General features: G+C 36.8%; 2 protein-coding genes and 1 long non-coding RNA gene across 4 annotated transcripts in view; 2 read left to right on the top strand and 1 right to left on the bottom strand.

Moving 5' to 3' along the window:
- The first annotated feature begins 1,172 nt into the window (after positions 1-1,172).
- On the top strand, positions 1,173-5,711 carry Arl1 (ADP ribosylation factor-like 1). Its single transcript, XM_053743918.2, has 5 exons — positions 1,173-1,389; positions 1,470-1,686; positions 2,301-2,412; positions 2,877-3,098; positions 3,926-5,711. The coding sequence occupies exons 1-4, from the start codon at positions 1,386-1,388 to the stop codon at positions 3,084-3,086; spliced, it is 543 nt and encodes a 180-aa protein (XP_053599893.1). The 5' UTR covers positions 1,173-1,385; the 3' UTR covers positions 3,087-3,098; positions 3,926-5,711.
- A 711-nt stretch (positions 5,712-6,422) lies between these two features.
- LOC128669237 (uncharacterized) lies at positions 6,423-13,613 on the bottom strand. Of its 2 annotated transcripts, none has more exons than XR_010369860.1 (4): positions 12,980-13,613; positions 12,018-12,230; positions 11,579-11,708; positions 6,423-6,533 (listed from the first exon to the last, which is right to left on the bottom strand). It is a non-coding gene; the product is annotated as an uncharacterized LOC128669237 (long non-coding RNA). The 2 variants fall into 2 exon arrangements; XR_008404624.1 differs by having other exon boundaries at positions 12,861-13,612.
- LOC128669235 (uncharacterized protein) overlaps positions 9,139-18,816 on the top strand; it is a 47,609-nt gene continuing 37,931 nt past the window's right edge. The window contains exon 1 of the mRNA XM_053743916.2: positions 9,139-9,300. Coding sequence (XP_053599891.1) covers positions 9,293-9,300 — 8 coding nt within the window. The 5' untranslated portion in view covers positions 9,139-9,292. The remainder of the gene's footprint in view (positions 9,301-18,816) is intronic.

Here is an 18,816-nt window from a genome sequence, read left to right on the forward strand (position 1 = left end):
TGTACCTACAACCTACCTTCAGAAGCGTAAACATTGCGCGTGGTCCTAAACGCGCTTGACCAGTTATTCGCAATATTTTTATGGATTTTTTACGCTGTAGCCTATGATTTTTAACCTGGTTATTTCTGCCTTCGGCTTGTATGGTTAAACAAAACGACGACATGTACTTTAGAAAACATTGTTTTCATTTATTGTTTCAGGCTGTCATGCGTAAAAAATTCGCGACCGCATGCGGGAAGTGCAACAGAATCCTGAGCATGATTTCGAAATGGTGGCCTCTGTGAAAATGTTTGTCTAACCGGCAAACACAGTAAGTCGAATAAATATTGCAATAAATAGATACATGACTTAGTTACCTGATGGATAATTACATGCTTGTTATATACCTAAAGGGTATTTATTACTTAAATAAGTGCTTCAAATGAGCCACGTAATCAACCGGTAATAATGGCCAGAAACAGGCATTTAACATTTATCGTTGTCAAGGAGTAAAAAACAAGAAAATTACAGGCATTCTCTTTGCGAAAAGCAAATGAAAAATGAGATTCAGAAACATATGGATTTTTTTTACTTTCTTCGTACCTACTGCAAGCACGAGGGTTTAAATAATAAGTGCTTAACGAACTAATTAAACTTAATACAAGCAAAGCAAAGTAATAATTCATGTGTATAAAATGTATTTAATAATAGTGTAATATAATTCATGACGAAGTTTTGTGAAAAATTATCCTCCTACCACCTATGACATAAATGCCTTATTCAAGTAACTTTGCCGCAACTTTTTAAAAGGCGTTGCATTAAAAGTACCTACTTTTACATTACATATCTACCTATTTTGTTATGGATGTACTTTTAGATTTAATCATAAATTATACTTTAATTGGTATTACATAATAGCTCAGTAGTATTAGTATATATTTTTCAATTCGTAATCAATGAGTTTCCTTTGCTCTACAAAAAAATGTTCCAATGTTACCATTTTAATAACAAAATGTATTTTACGATATTTTATTTAAATAAAGGTTGGCCTTTATTGTTTCGTTTCATCATTATTTTGAATTTTAATTATTTTTAGTGGTTAATGTGTATTATAACTTAATGAATACATTAATAAAAAATGACCAAGGAAAGGGCGGACGACTGATCGTAGTTACTTTGATTTCATACTGGCAACATTATTTTTGAGTGCTTGCTTACACGTCAAACAATTGATATGATTTTTCAATAAAATGTTCATTATTTACCGATAAAAGAGTTAAATAATACAAAAGAGGACTGTGAAATATAATACGACTTATATCGGTCATCTGTGGATGTTCAGACAAGCACACAAAATCATTCCTTAGTTGTAACATTATTATAACATAGGCTAGTCTTATCACAAAATGGGTAAGTAAATTAATAATCGTAAATCTTTTTATTACTTACTAAATGCTTTGAAACACTTTACGAGAATATTGTATTTTCAGGGGGCTTATTTAGTTACTTTAGAGGTTTGCTAGGCGCTCGGGAAATGAGAATTTTGATCCTCGGATTGGACGGCGCCGGGAAGACAACAATACTATACAAATTGCAAGTTGGCGAAGTAGTCACCACTATTCCTACAATTGGCTTTAACGTGGAACAAGTGACGTACAAAAACTTAAAGTTTCAAGTGTGGGATTTGGGAGGACAGACTAGCATAAGGTATGTAAAGAGCTGTCTACTAGTTAGGTTATGTTTCATTAGTGATGGTCATTGTTATAACTAAAGTTTACCTGTTCATGCGTAACTATTTACAGTAGAACTTAACTTATGCATGAACAAGACAAGAGGAAAATTCTTTGTTCAGTTTCCAAGCAAAGAAAGACAAAACAATTTATAAAGTCAATAATCAGAGGATTTGAAAAATCTGCATTGTGTTGACTGTTTTTAAATATAAACATAGCTTGGAAATTCTGGATTTATTACCATGTACCAGATACAATATCTAGCAATAAATTTACCTGTCTCTCTCTTTGCTTAGCCTTGTTAATTTAGTTGGCTTTCCTCATCATTCTTCACTTAGTACTTGCAACTCCTAACTAATCTTAACATTGGCTTGAGCTTTCTTTAGGTCATTGCTGATGATAGATTTTTATGTTCTATAACTATAAAACTATAATCTTTTTGTCAAACATTCTATAAAATAAAAATACTAAATAAATAAATTTATTGTGATAAAATAATGTACTGGAAATATTTGCCTGATTTCAGAACAGATGTTCTTTCAGTAAACTTAAATTTGATAGTAAAATAACAAATATAATTATCTGTTCCAGGCCCTACTGGCGATGTTACTACGGTAACACAGATGCAATAATATATGTTGTAGACTCGGCAGACCGAGATAGAATAGGAATATCTAAAGATGAGTTGGTGCATATGTTAAGAGTAAGTATAATTTATTTACTGTCCTATAATCTTTTTCTACATATGTGGGATTGGTAAAGCATGTCAGTTTCCTTCATTTGTCAGTTTTGATGATAGATCCTAGACATTGGAATATGCATGGACAATCACTTACATATAACTAGCTGTAACCTGCCCTGGATTTGGTGTTGGATTTATTAACTATATATTTCTGATTTTCTCAAAATATCTTTTCTCAGTCATTTGTACTATCTCTGGGCCTGACCAAATTTTATATTAATTTGAGTGTGTTTCACCTCAATCTTGTCTGGTGGGAAGCCAAGATCAGGTCTTGGATGCCAAATGCAAGTTAAAAAAATGCCTTTAGGATTTGAGAAATTTTGACACAGGGAGAGAATTCCAAAACTTTGCCGTTTGAAAGAGGATGCTAATCGAGAGGTACAGTGAGGTGAAATATGGAGCACATGGATGTTACTGTATTCCAGGAAGAGGAGCTAGCGAACGCGATCCTAGTGGTGCTGGCCAACAAGCAGGACATGGCGGGCTGCCTGTCGGTGGCGGAGGTGCACCAGGCGCTGGGGCTGGACGCGCTGCGCGACCGCACCTTCCAGATCTTCAAGACGTCGGCCGTGCGCGGCGAGGGGCTCGACCTCGCCATGGACTGGCTCGCCAACGCGCTGCAGGCCAGGAAATAACGGTACACATAGGTTCGTTGTCTTCTCTTCTCTTCTCTTCTCTCTATAATTATAGAGATAGATCTCACTATATTATAAGACTTTTATAATACATAAGATGATGAAACAAATAAAAAAATAAACAAAAATATTTCTAATGGGTACTTTACTATTTACATCTCACCATCGAGTCGATTTGTAGTGAGACGTAGTTAACCAATCACAGTGCGCCATCGTGACACAACGACAACCATACCGCAATGTGATTGGTTTGCTGAACTTTGCCCACAAATCGGCAAGACGTCGGCCCTTGTCTTTTCTTCTCTCCTCTCTACTTGCAGTTTGTTACATTGGTCGACAGTATAGCTACCCTAATGTGTATGTGACTTGCCACTAGATGTCAGTAGGTAGTCGCAAAAGTCGTGTCAGATGCCTTAAGGGGCTTGACTAAAATCTGACAGATGTATTAGCAACTAGATATTTCCCGGCACATAGCAATCTTGGATAATGTACCTTTCTAATGGTGAAAAAAAAAATTGAAATCGGTTCGGTAGTTTCGGAGATTACCCCGCATCAAACATACAAACTCACAAACGCTTACCTCTTTATAATAATAGTATACATAGCACATTTGATGGGAACAAGTAAGTTGTTCGCTGGAGGAAATATGGCGATAGTTGTTTATTATTCTGCAAATATAAAAGAGACTGAAGAACTACCCGACTAGCAAGTGGCGCCAATTAGGAAGGAGTAGAATATTCTAGTTTTTGAGGCCATAATCATATTGAACATAATCCATTGATTTTATTTTATACCTACATGTTTGAGTGGTTTCATAAATTTACATATTGTTATTTCAGGTTTTATTTAAAGTGGAATTGTTTGGAGAAGTGATTGGGGCAGTGGGCGGCCGTCACCACCGCCGCGTGAAGTTGCGTCGCCGTCAGATGACGTCCTCTAGCATTAATTATATTAATCTTCATTTAATCTTTGGTGAGCAACTCTAAGTATTGTTATTATGCGTATTAAATTATATATCCATTGTATTTAATTCAAAAGTATCCGTTTGAAGGGCACCTGTTTTAGTAGCACCAATTTAGTGGAATAAAATCACGCGCATTTGCCACCCCTGGTGTTGCAGATGTCTGCGGTGACCACTTTCCGTCGTATGGGCCGCATACCTGTTTGGTTCATTGGTAGTATTACAAAAATATACAGACACAGAATCACATCTTTATCCCTTACGGGGTAGACAGATCCAAGAATTGCAAACTTCGAAGGTCACGTTTAACTGACTGGCTGGTCAATGGAATTGAGGTTATCGCCTAGTTGGTCGATTTTCCTTGATCGACTTGTGGCTGTGACAATTATCGCGCCATAAGTTCAACTTCGATACACCGACACAACAAAAATAATATACAAGCCGCTGACAGATGGCGCTATGGTCAAATTGACAAATCTCGAACGCGCAGTTGAAGTTTTCGTCATCATTTTGTTTGTTTGTATACACAAATGTCTGAAAGTCGGATTAAAAAAAAAATTGGTTGGTGCTAATAAAATATATGCTATGGACAAAACGCTTTAACACTGTGTTCTATAAAATTTGTGATTTTTAAATCCAGTAATTGGAACCTTATACAATTAGGCTATATGGTTCATTTTCATCTGAACAAATCGGAGTGATAGTTGGAAGGTGTATAACTGTATTAATTAATGGGTGAAATAGATTAATTGAATTGATGCATTAATAATATTTGATTTCGAATTACTTGTTGTAGTTTAAATAGTTTTTCGCAAATAGAAACATAACTGTAATTGGACATTAATAATAGCTAAGTTGTAATAAGCGATGTATTTTTTTTATTCGAATTATCATTGTTTATTTAATTATTTCTCATTAATATTGTTTTGAAGCGAGTGTAAACCTATAATTTCTTGCCCGCTTAAAAATTACCTATATTGGAATCCAAACCTAAAAAAATTGCCTGAGTTATTCATATTATCATCAAATAGCATAATAATTCCAATTGGTATACGGTCCCGCCAGATAGATAATAGTTAAATATTTACTGATAAACAAACTGCCCGCAACTTGGTTCGTGAAATAAGTAACGATAGCACACAGGTATGGAAATTTGGCGTCACTATTATTGGCCAGATATTTAAGTTAACTATATGTTGGACGTGGAAAATAATGAGACCCATCATTGGGCCTCACCCATAAGGGAGGTCAGTGACCCAGCGGTGACACTAAATGGCTGTTAGTGACGATTTTCCGATCGACTTATTTATTCTTTAGTCTGAAGAAGGCCTACTACGAAACACACAATAACGTACGCACGTTACTGACGTCCACATGTTGTCTCCTTTTTCACATATCGTAAACGCATCGTGTAAAAAAAGAGTGAACGTGTGGATGCAATGACGAGTTTGTTTCATGGTAGCCCCCCCGCTTAAAATAAATTTTGCTATTCGACGGTCGGCGGCGGCACGCCATCAAATTGTTTTAAGAGGCGATGTACCTATACATAAGTTATATTAATATATATTTTGTATCGTGACGTCACCAAGCTAATTTATATTATATCGCGATAAGAGAGAAATTGTTCCAAATACAATATCATGTATTAAATTGGCTCGTTTATTTTCTCTTGTTTCTTTTTTCGTAGTTTTAACCAGTCGTTAGCTACATTATAAGAACACCCAGAATCCTAATATTTCCCACAGGGGCGAAGCCGCCGGGTATAACTAGTACATGATTTGTTTGTTTGGATTGAATGCGATGAAATAATGTAATGATACTTTCTGGAATACTTTGTTTTATTGCCCCCTCTGTGGTCATTGAGTAAAAATCAGATATTAATGGCCGGTGCACACATAATGCGTATGCATGTAGTCCTTTGCAGCACTCCAGTCAACTTAGTTGAAATTTTTCGACGTCAATAAGTTATGTATATCATCCTATATTTAATAAAGAATTTTGAAACTGCACGTGAGTTTACCCCACAATGATGTTTAATTTCGATACGTTCATATGCTGTGGATTGTACGATGCCACAGACATTTTTTTGGTTCAGTTTATCCGTATGGAAAGGCCATAAGGATCAGGAGGCAAGCTATCCAGCCATCGTCTGAAGATTTTGTATCTTTTAGTCTTATACCGAATAACTTAATTAAACAATATCTCGTCAAAGAAAATAGCTATAATTTTAATTTGCCAATCATTTATCTCAAATTGGTTTCATTGTGAAACTGTATAAAACATTTATATTGTAAAACCAAATTTACGTCATCTAAACCAGGATTTCTTAGCGACCGGGAACTTGAGCCTGTTGGGGTCTATTCTGGGACAACCGCTCTTGCGCCGGCCAGATAGCAAGAACTTGTAGATAAGGCCTAGGATTCCGAGGAGGACGGCTATGCCCCCGATTATTGGGAACCATTTGGCTGCCCCGCCGTCGCCCTGTGCTGGAAACAAACAATTTATTATCTCTCTCACAATTTATATCAATCCTCATCATAGGAGTATCAATTCTTTTATTATTTAATCAATAATTTAAATCTCTCATTACAGATAAACCAATGCGATACATTAGCGATACAATTCGATTATTAACAATTAATCATATAGTTCCTATTAATCGCTGTCTTACTCGATTTTCCCACTAACCATTCAATTTTTCCACTACCACGAAAACCCAACTTTTGGATGGATTTGCTGATATTAAGAAATAAACTGGGAAAATATCAGGATCTAAATCTATTTTCTGGGCGGGATATAAAATTCTTCCGCAGCTGACTGACACGACACAGTCCAAGTTTGCTGGGCATTTGTTGCAAGCTCAAATTTGATAGCCTCCGTGGGGTAAAGCAGCACTTAGAAGACATCGATCACAAGCCTTTCGTCTTAAACACTGTTGACAAGTCAGATTTACCAAGATTCCGGTACGTTGGGCTACTAATACTTACTACGTAAGTATTACAAATGCAAAATCCCATTAAAGCATTGTGTTCATTAGAACAATACGACGTTTATAAAATGTCAAATGTTTGCGAGCTTCACTCCGTTGAGAATGCGTGTGCCACCGTAGATTCAGAGCTTCAACGAAAAAGTATGTACCAGTTTCGACGACTTCAAATTGAAAATGAATCTTCCACACTCGTGGCGCTTCGCCGCAAACTATGGAGCATTTATCTTGCAAACTGTTCTTTAACTCCTGTACTAATGACAAATCCGTGATCGTGGTACTGTGACACAACACCTGTCCGGGAGAATCTAATTCAGATATTGTTGGAGAGCGTCGACACGCAAAGAAGAAGGTATGCATAAGGTAGGTAATGTACTTACAACCACCGCCGCCAGCAGGTCTCGCCGGAGCTTTAGCGCTCATGACTTAGAAGAATGTGAAATTGGATTGTGATTGGCCAGAGACTTGGATTGGTTTGTTGGTTCACAGAAAACTGAAGGCTCCATGGCCTTTGGCCATTTTAGCTGCGAATTTAATACATTTTGATTGCTTGGTGGTCGTTGACAGACAACTTTGTTTGATGTTGCGCGCACGGCCTGTCTAAATCTATGGATGTGAGAGACTTGTTATCAAAGAGGATATAGATCACTACGTGATTTATTTAATCACTCTCTGGTTATGATGGATGTATGCGCTGTAAATAAGTTTGAAAAAAAAGTTTGGTGTCCCCATAGATCTTCTTCTTCATAGTTGTAGCGTGCACACATAACGATTTTCTTGACACTATTAATGGAGTGGTTCGCTATTGTCTTCATTTCACTCACAAGTTGATAACCAACTAGAGTGCAGATTTCATCCCGATGTTTTCCAACCGGAATCAAGTGGCGTCTTAACCATGGGAATACCACCTCTTCTCATAGATAGATCAACGAATAATGTTGTCTCGAACTCTCGTAGCAGCTATAGTGTCGTTGAAGTACCTAAACACAATTTCATTTCTGTTGTCGATATTTCTCTACATGTGTCGTATCACAACGACAATCAATTTCGTTACCAATCAATATTTAATTCAGAAAGCTGTTTATTAGATAAACTCAGAATGAACAATAACGATCAGTGTAAATAAATTTATTCAATTACCAAATAATATTTGATGTAAATGGTAGAACCACAAAAAAGAGAAAACCACGTGTTCTAGTGCTCGTATTTAACGAATCTCAGTAAATATTATTGTTGTAGTTGCAATGATTGTGCCCGGTAGCAGGCAGGTGCATTCCTCCTCCGCAATCATGTCGCAGATCTCAACCTTATCTCCTGCAGGATACGGTTCATTTTGGGATAGAATCCGGCGCGTGTTCAGGGAACCCTGTATGGCGTGTCTCGTACGAAATAGCAGTGATATACCCCTCAATTTCAGAACGATGTTCCTGCCTAATTTCGCTGTTGCATTTTGAGTTTTGTGGTGTTCATATGTGGTTCATATTCGGGTGGTGATGGAGCCAGTTTGGGACAAGTTTGCGGGCGGGGAGGGGCAGGCGGTCTAACTGGTTGCCCGAGCGACGACCGGAGGCTGCGCGCGCGACCAAGTACAATCTTACGCTTAATTTTTAATTAAAATCCCACGTGGTTTAATAAATTCGACGGCATACGAATTGTTCTATTTCCGATAATCGATTCGTCGATTGGTTTCGCTATTTTTAAGCTGTAACTATTAATAACTGTTAGATTGTTATTTAGAAGTTGTATAGCATTTTTATGTTTGTCATATGTGAACTGTAGTTTATTACATAAGCCATTGTTTTTCGATGCTTGTAATGTTTATAAAATAAGCCTAGAGTAACTCTAGGAGCCTAGAGCCTAGAGTTCCTCACGGAGTAACTCTTGGTCCACTTAATATTCATAGACATTATAGTACAGTATATCTATCGATAATTATTTATTTTTGAAATAGAGAAATAGACACTTATTTTGTATTTTAATAATGTAAAAAACAAAAAGTTTTCCCCTGTCCAGATCTATCAAAAATCGAAACTCACACAAAAAGTGGCAAAGGGCTTTTATGTTATGTGGCCGACTGTACAGGGCCAGGCGCAGGCACGAGTCTTGTAAAGAATTTATAGGAGAGGCGAGCGTGGAGCAAGCCAGTGTCGTGCGGCGTATCCCGATCGCGTCCTAAAAGTAAAAGTTGTGTTTTGTGCAGTGACAGTGACCATTACAGCACTTGTGCCTTTGGAGCCCAAAGGAGAACCCTTGGGATGGATGGCGAGGTAAAAACTGCCTATTTATAACAACATTCGACAAACAAAACGCAAAAATCTCGTACCACCGGTCTTTAATTAATAGTTGTCTTAGTCACAATAAAGTTCGTTATTTACGCACTTGGACCTTGCTAGTAAACGTTTGATTGTTTTTTTTTATGTCTCTGTTATAGGATTTAGCTTCATTTAATATGCATTGCATTAGTTTTTACTGTGGTATAAATATTATAAGGTAAGCCGGCATGAGTCGTTTATGTTTCCCCGTTAAACTATTGAGCACTTTCAAATATTTTACAATACATCGAATATATTTGAGGTCTGAGGTCTGCTGGAATGGATGTTGGAAGGATGTTGAAATATGCGGCACTAGGTATATTGTTTAAAACATTTCTTTTTATGTACGTATCACACCTTTTATGTAATAGACTGGTTTCAAATTAAAGATTTTAACTATTGGTTTGTCTATATTTGGAACCTCATGAATAACTTGGTTATCACGAGATCGTTTCTTTACAATAATAATTTTACCTACGACTATTTTTGTGATTGATTTGAGTTAATTAATAGTTTTTCTTCATACAAGAGTTACAATTTGATAGACTGCAAGATTTCCATTCGTTCGCCTAGCCGCCTTCCTTATACCTTATCCTACTCGGAACCCTCTTCACGCAAGTTCAACTCACACTTGACCGGTTTATTTTTTTAGGCAAAACCATTTTGTTTCCAATCAGATGTGACCTAATCTGGTAATAGTTCGTGTGTTTCGCAGTGTTTGTACTATTATCACCTGGGGAGCTAGGTGTTAACCAAAGGGCATCGCATCGGCCTATTTCTCAACTTTCCAATAACAACGGTACAGACCACAGCAACAACTTACCCTACTTTATTTAGATTCCCATACAATTTATTATAGGACGTGGGGAACCGTTGAGTTTGCCTTGTTTCCTTGCTAATATGGAAATGAAAAATAAAGATTCAGCTGTCAATCAAGAGGGTTAAAAACTGGGAATTCTTCCACATGTAGATCATGAGTATGGATAGATCGTCATTCTTAATACTCAATGGAAGGAGGGTAGGCGATCTGTCACTATTTCTGAATCTCAATTCCACCAATAAGGGCGCCAGGTAAACGGGGCGTGGCGAGTTTTGCGGCTCTCGCCGTCGGCTCTGTCTACCCCGTAGATAAAAATACTGTCTCCAATGTAATGATTAGGTTGTATAAAAGTGAATTATAAAGCTAGCTCTAAAGCTAAGTATAAATCAGAGTCACTCGAGAAAAATACCATATTCTCACTCTTTGATGTACCTATCCGTAAGGATTAACTATTTCGATGTCCTGCGGCTTCTTTTTAAATTATGGAAATGATAATGGACCCTTATTTTTGATCATTATATGCACATATTTTAGCGGAACAATCATCGTTATTAATTAAAGTATTATCAAATCAAATATTTGGTCTGAAAATGTGCACACAAGTTGAAAAGTTTTGTTCAACGCCTTGATTTATAAATGCAACTAGAAAGACATTTCAGAGGCCAACCTTCATGTATTCATACAACTAATAAAAGAATTTCATTTAAACGGCATGCTATGCAAAATAAGCATATTTATACCGCCTTCCATTCTAAAGCGCGAAGTTCAGCCTACCCCGTATCACCAATTCAAATCATTTCGAAATACCAAATAAACATTTTAAGCATTGCAACTACTCTAGCTGTAATGGCTAGGTATCATTGACAACCTTCAGGTTGACAGTGAGGTGGGCGACTCAAATAGACTAGTAGTGTTGGTATCACAACACAGCGATTATTTAGCGTCCACCAGTTAACTTTGACGGTAACTTTAACGCAGAACAACGCTAAGTTTCTACAAATAACTCTAAAGGTCCGTTTTTTTACGTTAACTTTAACCTGCGCACAAAAAAGCAAAGTACGAAAAATATTTAAACGATGGCGGCGCTCAAGTTAGTTCAAAGTTAACGTCACAGTTGAGTGGTGCAACCCACTCGTAGAGTGTAAATTTAAAACACGGTCCATAGACATCCTATACCTATTTGATCCTTGCTGTGTTTGTCCACGACCCAGTGGACTATCTTTGCTATATCAGAGGGTTTGTTTCAAATTCCACGTGAATCCCACTATGATTTCAAATTTTTTGAATAGCAATTTTCTCAACGATCTCTTACAGTTAAACAAAATGCCTCTTTCAATGCTGTGTTTTTGTTGATGTGTTATTAGAATGAAACATAGAATTATGATGGATAATGATTATTTGTCTTTGACTTACCAATACAGCGACCTCAACAGGCGGACAATTTCTTTTTAGATATCATTTTTATGTTCATATCAGTCTTCTTTGAATGTCGATGTCCTGTGACGATTTTAAGATTGCCGGACATGTGTTGCGCCTGCTTTGTCTGTGGCCAACATTAGATAATTACATTTTGCCCAATACCGACAGAAATTGCCCTGTCATTGTCCTCATCAATAATGGAATGGACTCATAATAGTAGATCAATAAAAAGAAAAATAGTAGACTGATAATTTTGCCGATATGAAATTGAAAACAGTGTTGGGCACGAAGTGCACGACCAGCGGCTGCAGCGACTCGCTCCATAAATCTACTGACACCATTGTCTGTCTCTCCGTTGATGTGGACACTGATAACTTATTAGATAGGCTAAGGAATGATTGAGATCCTGAAGATATACAAATAGAATACTTACTTACTTCCAACGGCACTACAAATTTTATAGTTTTTAGCTTCTTCTACGAGCCTCCACCGATGTCACTTCCCCGCTTCCTTCTTTCAGTTTTTAAAATTTGCCTGACAGGATTAAGTTGGATAGCATCCTATTGGTGGAATTGAAACTCTGAAACCTTGACAATCGCTTATGAGAGCAATTTTCACTGAATATATCCTTTTTCCTTTAATCAATCTGTACGGAGAGAAGAATATATAGAAGAATAATGATGAAGTCTGTAAATATATGCAACAATATATCTATACACTAAGTCCTCGTTCTGTTCCGCATCTTCATGCATCAGAAGCGGCAGTTGCATCCAAATCGTCACGACCTCCCCGCACGAGTCTTATGATATATGCCAATATCAAACAAGTAATCTCTCTTCAACTCTATAGTTATAGATATAAAGACTGTAATGGAATGACGGTAAAATCGAAAGGTTATATTTAAAAGGCTGGTGGAAGATTACTCAGGATAAATCGGGTTTAAATTGGCATTATCAAGCTGTAATGCTCGAGCGTTAACGACTGCTTAGTCTCAAACCTGCATTAACTGAAGTGCATGATACATTTCGGAGTGGATTCACTCCGAAATGTATCATGCACTATTAACGTTCAATATAACTTTTTATTGGTAGATTTTCGTGATGTTGAAAGAAAGAAATTCACTAATAAAGTACTACACAATACACTATGATTAAGACTACAAAGTCCATTTAAAGTGCGTGGTGGATCAAATTTCATTAAATAAAATGGGATTTCCCATTCCACAATTAATATACAAGTTACATATAAAATGCTAAGGTAAATGATAAATGATTACCTGTCTTATTATCTCCACGAAAAAATTTTATCATCAAATCCAATTTCAAAGTTATTTCAATTCTTTTTTAGAGAAATCCAAAATTAATAACAGGGAAGACAAAAACGCTGACCGCTCACCTGTTTGCAGATGATAAAAAATATTAGTAGGAAGACCATAAATGAGATGAAAAGATGACATGAAAAAAATATCTTGTCACAAGTGGATTTTAACTGCTCAAAATAGGTAAAGTGACGGAAACTGAAGGAGTCAATTATTCGGTTCAGCAAAGTTTGAAATTGAAATAGAATTGGTAGGACAGCATGTAATTATAACTGATAGATGTGAAATTATAAGGGTACACTTTCGTTGAGGCAAGCAATATTTTTAATTACATGACTACCTATCTGTTGTCTAGTGTGTTCTCGTAGTGACGTGTCTCCTCTTGCTTTTTTTTTGGTTTATTCCCTCGTTTCATTGAGGACATTTGACAACAAAGAAACTATTGTTGTATGATAGAGAGTCGGCACCCATCAAAAAACGTGATGACTTTAAAATATTGCTCTTCATTTCAACTATTCCAAATTGAGATGAAAGATGCTAATCCTTAAAGATTGCCAAATAGGTATGTAATAGATGATATCTTCTATTCTTCAATTACTGGAGGGATATTCCAAGCTATAATACAAGGACTTCATTCCATGATATTACACTTTTTTTAAAGTGTCATGACTAAAATTTAAAAACGAAAAAACGTCTTTTAATTCCACCATCGCTCGAGAATTAGCAACATTGGAAGTACAGAGTAATTTGCATAGTTATCCCCACCACCACGCGGAATTGCCATCAAGATGGCCTCAGGAACGCGAGGCATGTCCAAAAGGGATGAATAAATCGTACAAGACTTTTTATGCCTTTTGCATTCCACTGTGGCAGGTAAAAGCGGGGTCCATGCTGCGCGCAGGCGGCGGACATTTTGAACCTCAAGGTACAAAAAGGAAGCTACTAATTTGGAATTGCGATCGTGTCTGGGGTGTAGAATTTCAGGAACGTTTGGTGTATACTTATATACAAAGGTGTTTTGTGTCTAAACTTGGAAGGGATACCTACAGGACATCGGCAAGACACACTTGCTATTTTTGTTTGGTTGAGCGCGTTGGGCCTTGAGGACAATTTGGCTTGGGTTTTTAATAATTTTAATTAGTAGTGCAGAAAAATTGATATATATAGTACATAGTTTTAGATGACAGTGACAAAACTAATGTTTTATCACGAGGTACTCCTCGAATGAATAAATGAGATAAGTACTATATGAATTGAGATTCGAACAAGGTGTAAGAGTGTGATTTTAGGATGTCTTCATCTTATGCTCAAATATATTATTAAAAAAATATATTAATTTCCGAAAAGTGTGGGCACAGCACCACAGGTCCATCTGCTATCGATCCATAGTTAATTGATTCTGATTGTTCCGATCTCGAGTTCTCGACTTAATGAGCTTAAAGGCTCGATTTCGACCCGATAACGACCCTTTTATTCCTGGAGATAAAACATGGCGTACTAATTTTATGATGTAGTTTATCTTTTTAAATGTCAGCTACACAGTACATATGAAAATAGCTGACAGGACAAGTAATCATAGATTTGGAGATGCTTTTGTAGAATTTTCCATATAATGACATGCCTTTTTTACCATTTATGTGACCGTTTTCGCATAAATGTGAGGTCGCCACTTTGCGCACGACTTTCCTAACTTGTCTTATTTTAAACTCGGCTCTTCTTAATTGATTTCTTTCATATATTTGTCACTTACCTTATTCGTATCCCGTGCGGACAAATTCGTCATTTTCTGACGCGGTATGTTATTTATTACTTCATTATTGTTAAAATACAGTAAGTAATTTAATTTTTTTAACGAATCAAAAAAAATTGTTTTTCTCAAATATTTTGCGCATATATGGTGCAGTAAATGCTCATATAATTCCGAGAACCGTATATACGAGGTAATGAAGAGTAACGGATCCATGTTTACCTCGCTAATATCTTTAATGATATTTTAATGTTCCGTTGATTTCTCGCTGGAATGTGTGTTTAGGACGGGCCACTGTTTAAGTATGGACTTGAGCCACATTCCCTGCGGTCACGCTAAGGTCAGTCTGTAAACATATTGTTGGGCCTTACATTAATTACATCGTAATATTATAAATGCGAAAGTAAGTTTGTGTGTTTAAAGTTTGTCTACTCTAACAATCTTTTTCAATCTTTTTGAACATACATTTACGTACCTATTATCAAGGAAAAATAACTGCTCCCGCGGGAAATCGAATGGGAAAAAAATGTTTTCTGGACTCCTTCCTCAAGCTATCTATCTTTTAAAAAACCCGCATCAAAATCTGTTGCGTAGTTTTAAAGATGGAACAGACAGCGGGAAGCGATTGGTCTTGTGTTACTACGTAGTGATAGTGATGAAATTTTTTCTATGAAAAAATCTTATTAACTTTCTTAAATTTCTTTACGGGAGTTCAAATCACACTTTCCTCAATTTGGTTTCGTAATATCAGCAGGTCACGGTAAAATGGTATGTTGGAAAACCTACTATAATTATCTACTTATCTGTTATGACATGGGTTAGAGGGCCTTTAAACGGAACCAAATTTCCATTGTACTAGAAGATTATAAACTGCATTTTCATTGTATTATTCAAAATGGTATGGATGTCAGCGACCTCTGTCGACAAAACAATAAACAATTGGACAATTGCCATAATGAGAGGGGCGACGTGGGCCGTGTATTCCAGGGTGGGGCGCGTGACACGCATCACTTGATCGAAGCAGGGATCAGCCCAGATGCCTTGATAAAGGACAACAACTCCAGAGTAATGGATATTTGCAGCGCTTGCCTGCATCACGGCACCTTGGATTAGGATGATGGAAATCATTTGTTGACGTCATAAATTTACTTAGAACTAAATCTACTGCTGACTTCCAAAGCGCAAATGAAGGCGGCGCAACAAAGATCAAATTATATCAAAAGGGTCAAATTATTTCCCCGAAGTTCCAGAAAAATCACATCACAATGAAGTAATTACCTGTGTATAGGAGGTGGAGCTGGCCACGTGATAGGAATTCGGTAGTCGCACGCACATCGCCGTGTATGATTAATGTGGTTAGATCTAGATTTCCTGTAGTTAACTGTGGTTTATGATATTGGAAAAATTTGGTTATAATATACCATCTTCTTTGCGAGTCGAAAATGTGCTTTTGTTTTTTGTTGCCGCGTGATGTAAGGATGCCATTAAAATAAACAACTTTTGTTATGTATAACATTGTCATTGATCATACATACTAATTCAGTGCTGTCCATATCAACTGCCTTTTTGCCCTCAGTCGGTTCGTTCATCCAATCCAACATCCTTTTGATTATGGAGAGTCTATTATATTAGTTATAGTATATATATTATATTAGGTATAGTATTATATTAGTCTATATAAATATATTAGGACAAATCACACAGATTGAGCTAGCTCCAAAGTAAGTTCGAGACTTGTGTTATGAGATACTAACTCAACGATACTATATTTTATAACAAATACATATATAGATAAACATCCAAGACCCGGGCCAATCAGAAAAAGATCATTTTCCATCATGACCCGACCGGGGAGCACCCGGTACCTCTCGGTTCAGAGGCGCTTGCCTCTGTAAAGTGGTAAAGTGCTTACTTTACCACTGCGCCACCAAGGTCGTCAAGTACAAAGTCTTTTAAAGTACAAACACTTTTGCTCACCAATACTTACTCAAAAAAGGTGGTCGCATATTTTCCTTGTAATAGTAAAATATAATCATTTTAATACTATCTTTTGCGTAGATTTCACACAGCCACATCACATTTCTCCAGTAATCCCTTATCATCAGAGCTGGACGCTGTGCGATGTGCCGTGACGAGGACAATGCCGGCAGTCTAACTTCAAGCTCGGCTGCCTCGCTCCTACCCATTTCCCGCCCAGCCATTTCTCTTTCGGTGCCAATGTTACGCGGAAACGGAAAAATTAGTGCCACGCGCAACACTTAGTGCGACGACGACTACTACTAAAATTTAAAAAAATAATAATTTTAAAATTTTATACCTAACCTCAACCTTCTAGGTATTAGGTAGGTATTATCGGGTGCTGCCGGGGGGAACTGGTCAGCTCGATCTTTTATTAAAAGTTTTTTTTTGTTTGGTTAATTATATATAAGGTATACTGAAACATATTATGATTGTAATATTCCTTTCATCAGCACTTGATCACAATCGTAATATGTTTCAGTATACCTTTTGACCATGCACTTTATTGTGTACTTACATAACAATGTATATTACTGATAAAAATGTATACATACATTTATATTTAAAAAATGGTAAGCCCTTCTGGCATAATAGGGACCAACACTGTTTGAATGAGTTTCTTTCGGCATTTCTTCTCAGCAGTGGTCATTCCGAAATACTAGTAGTTGTAGCTTTGGTAAACATTTAATTTAGAATATGACGTGAAAAAGTGCCTGTGAAGGCCTAATTTCTGAATAAATGATTTGATTTGATATCAATATAGGTCGATAGCTTTTCAATAGCATTCAATTTTGTATATAGCATTGAAGCCGATTTTATGTTTGTTATTTACATGTAGGCACAGATTAATAGAGTAAATTCCAAATTGTATACTTATGATCACACACATATATTTATCAGCGGTTCTGGATGTGTCCGTTTTAGTGTTTGTGTGTCCATCAGAAGCGGATTTTAATTACCAGCATAGTTCTTAGTGTGGGCCATTGAGTGATGTTCATTTATTAATTATCACTTAATCGTGCTCGATTTTTAATTCCTGCTGATTATTGTTGAGGCCCAAACGCACCAAGTTTCAAGAAATTATTTTTTTACTACTTTATTTATTACTAGCTGTTCGTCCCGGCTTCTCTCGGGTAAAAACATAACAAATTATACACTTAAACCTTTCTCAGGAATCATAGTAGTTTTTGAGTTTATCGAAAACAAAAAGAACGACAGACGCGGCAGAGAACTTTGTTATATAAAGGATGGATAGAGTTACTTGTGTTAGTAGTTACTTACCTTTAGACGTGATTGGTTCAAAGTTCCAAAAAATGTCCAATTCGCTGTTGGCCAAATTCGCGATTGGTCCAATTCGCGGTTGGTCGAAAATATACTATGTTTGCGAAATTGTATAATTTACATACATATACATACTAATCACGTCTTTATTCCTTACGCGGTAGACTGACATACATAGGTACATAGAGATAGGTACTAATGTTTATAAGGATTGAACATTGGCGGCGCCTTTATTTAATCACAGAAGCTGATTGGATCAAATCGGATGGTCTAGTCATGTGCAGTTATTCAGGTCAGCTTGTATTGGGTGCACACTACAAAATCCCTTAGGACAGAGCCCGTTGTCTGGGCTAGTTTCACAGGGACCCATTGTGCTGTAACTAGCTGTGCCCAGGCGTTTATTTTACGTAGGGATTTCGGGATAAAATATGTTAATTTGGTAATATAGATAAATCGGCCCAGTAGTTTTTGAGTTTATTCAATACAAACAAAAATACAAATCTTTTCTTTTTATATTTCTCTCTCTATAGTATGGATATATGAATAGTATATTTCTTAAAAAGCTCAAATCTCAATACGACATACCCGGGAGCATAAGGAGTGGTCCTATTCTAGGGCGGAACCACACGCTAGAGTGATGAGCTTTTGTATTATTACACTCTGTGGCTACGCATTCAGAAAACAACATTTCTTGTTGGAACCTCGGTATTTATCCCGGAATTCTAAACCGTCCTTATTCAGGGTAAGACAGAGCCTGCCCGACGCCGCAAGGGAGCCATTGTGTTGCTCATGCACATGTGGTGCATTGCAATGCACTGGAAATCGGGGTCGGCGACCCGAAAGAATTCATTCATTGCTAACCGGAAC

The sequence above is a fragment of the Plodia interpunctella genome, chromosome 4 (assembly GCF_027563975.2).
Source record: "Plodia interpunctella isolate USDA-ARS_2022_Savannah chromosome 4, ilPloInte3.2, whole genome shotgun sequence".
In the NCBI taxonomy this organism is placed as follows: domain Eukaryota; kingdom Metazoa; phylum Arthropoda; class Insecta; order Lepidoptera; family Pyralidae; genus Plodia; species Plodia interpunctella.

Excerpts from the sequence above, each read along its gene's own strand:
- Arl1 (XM_053743918.2), top strand. Across the intron at positions 1,687-2,300 it reads GGAGGACAGACTAGCATAAG|GCCCTACTGGCGATGTTACT; the intron begins GTATGTAAAGAG and ends TATCTGTTCCAG. Across the intron at positions 2,413-2,876 it reads AGTTGGTGCATATGTTAAGA|GAAGAGGAGCTAGCGAACGC; the intron begins GTAAGTATAATT and ends ACTGTATTCCAG.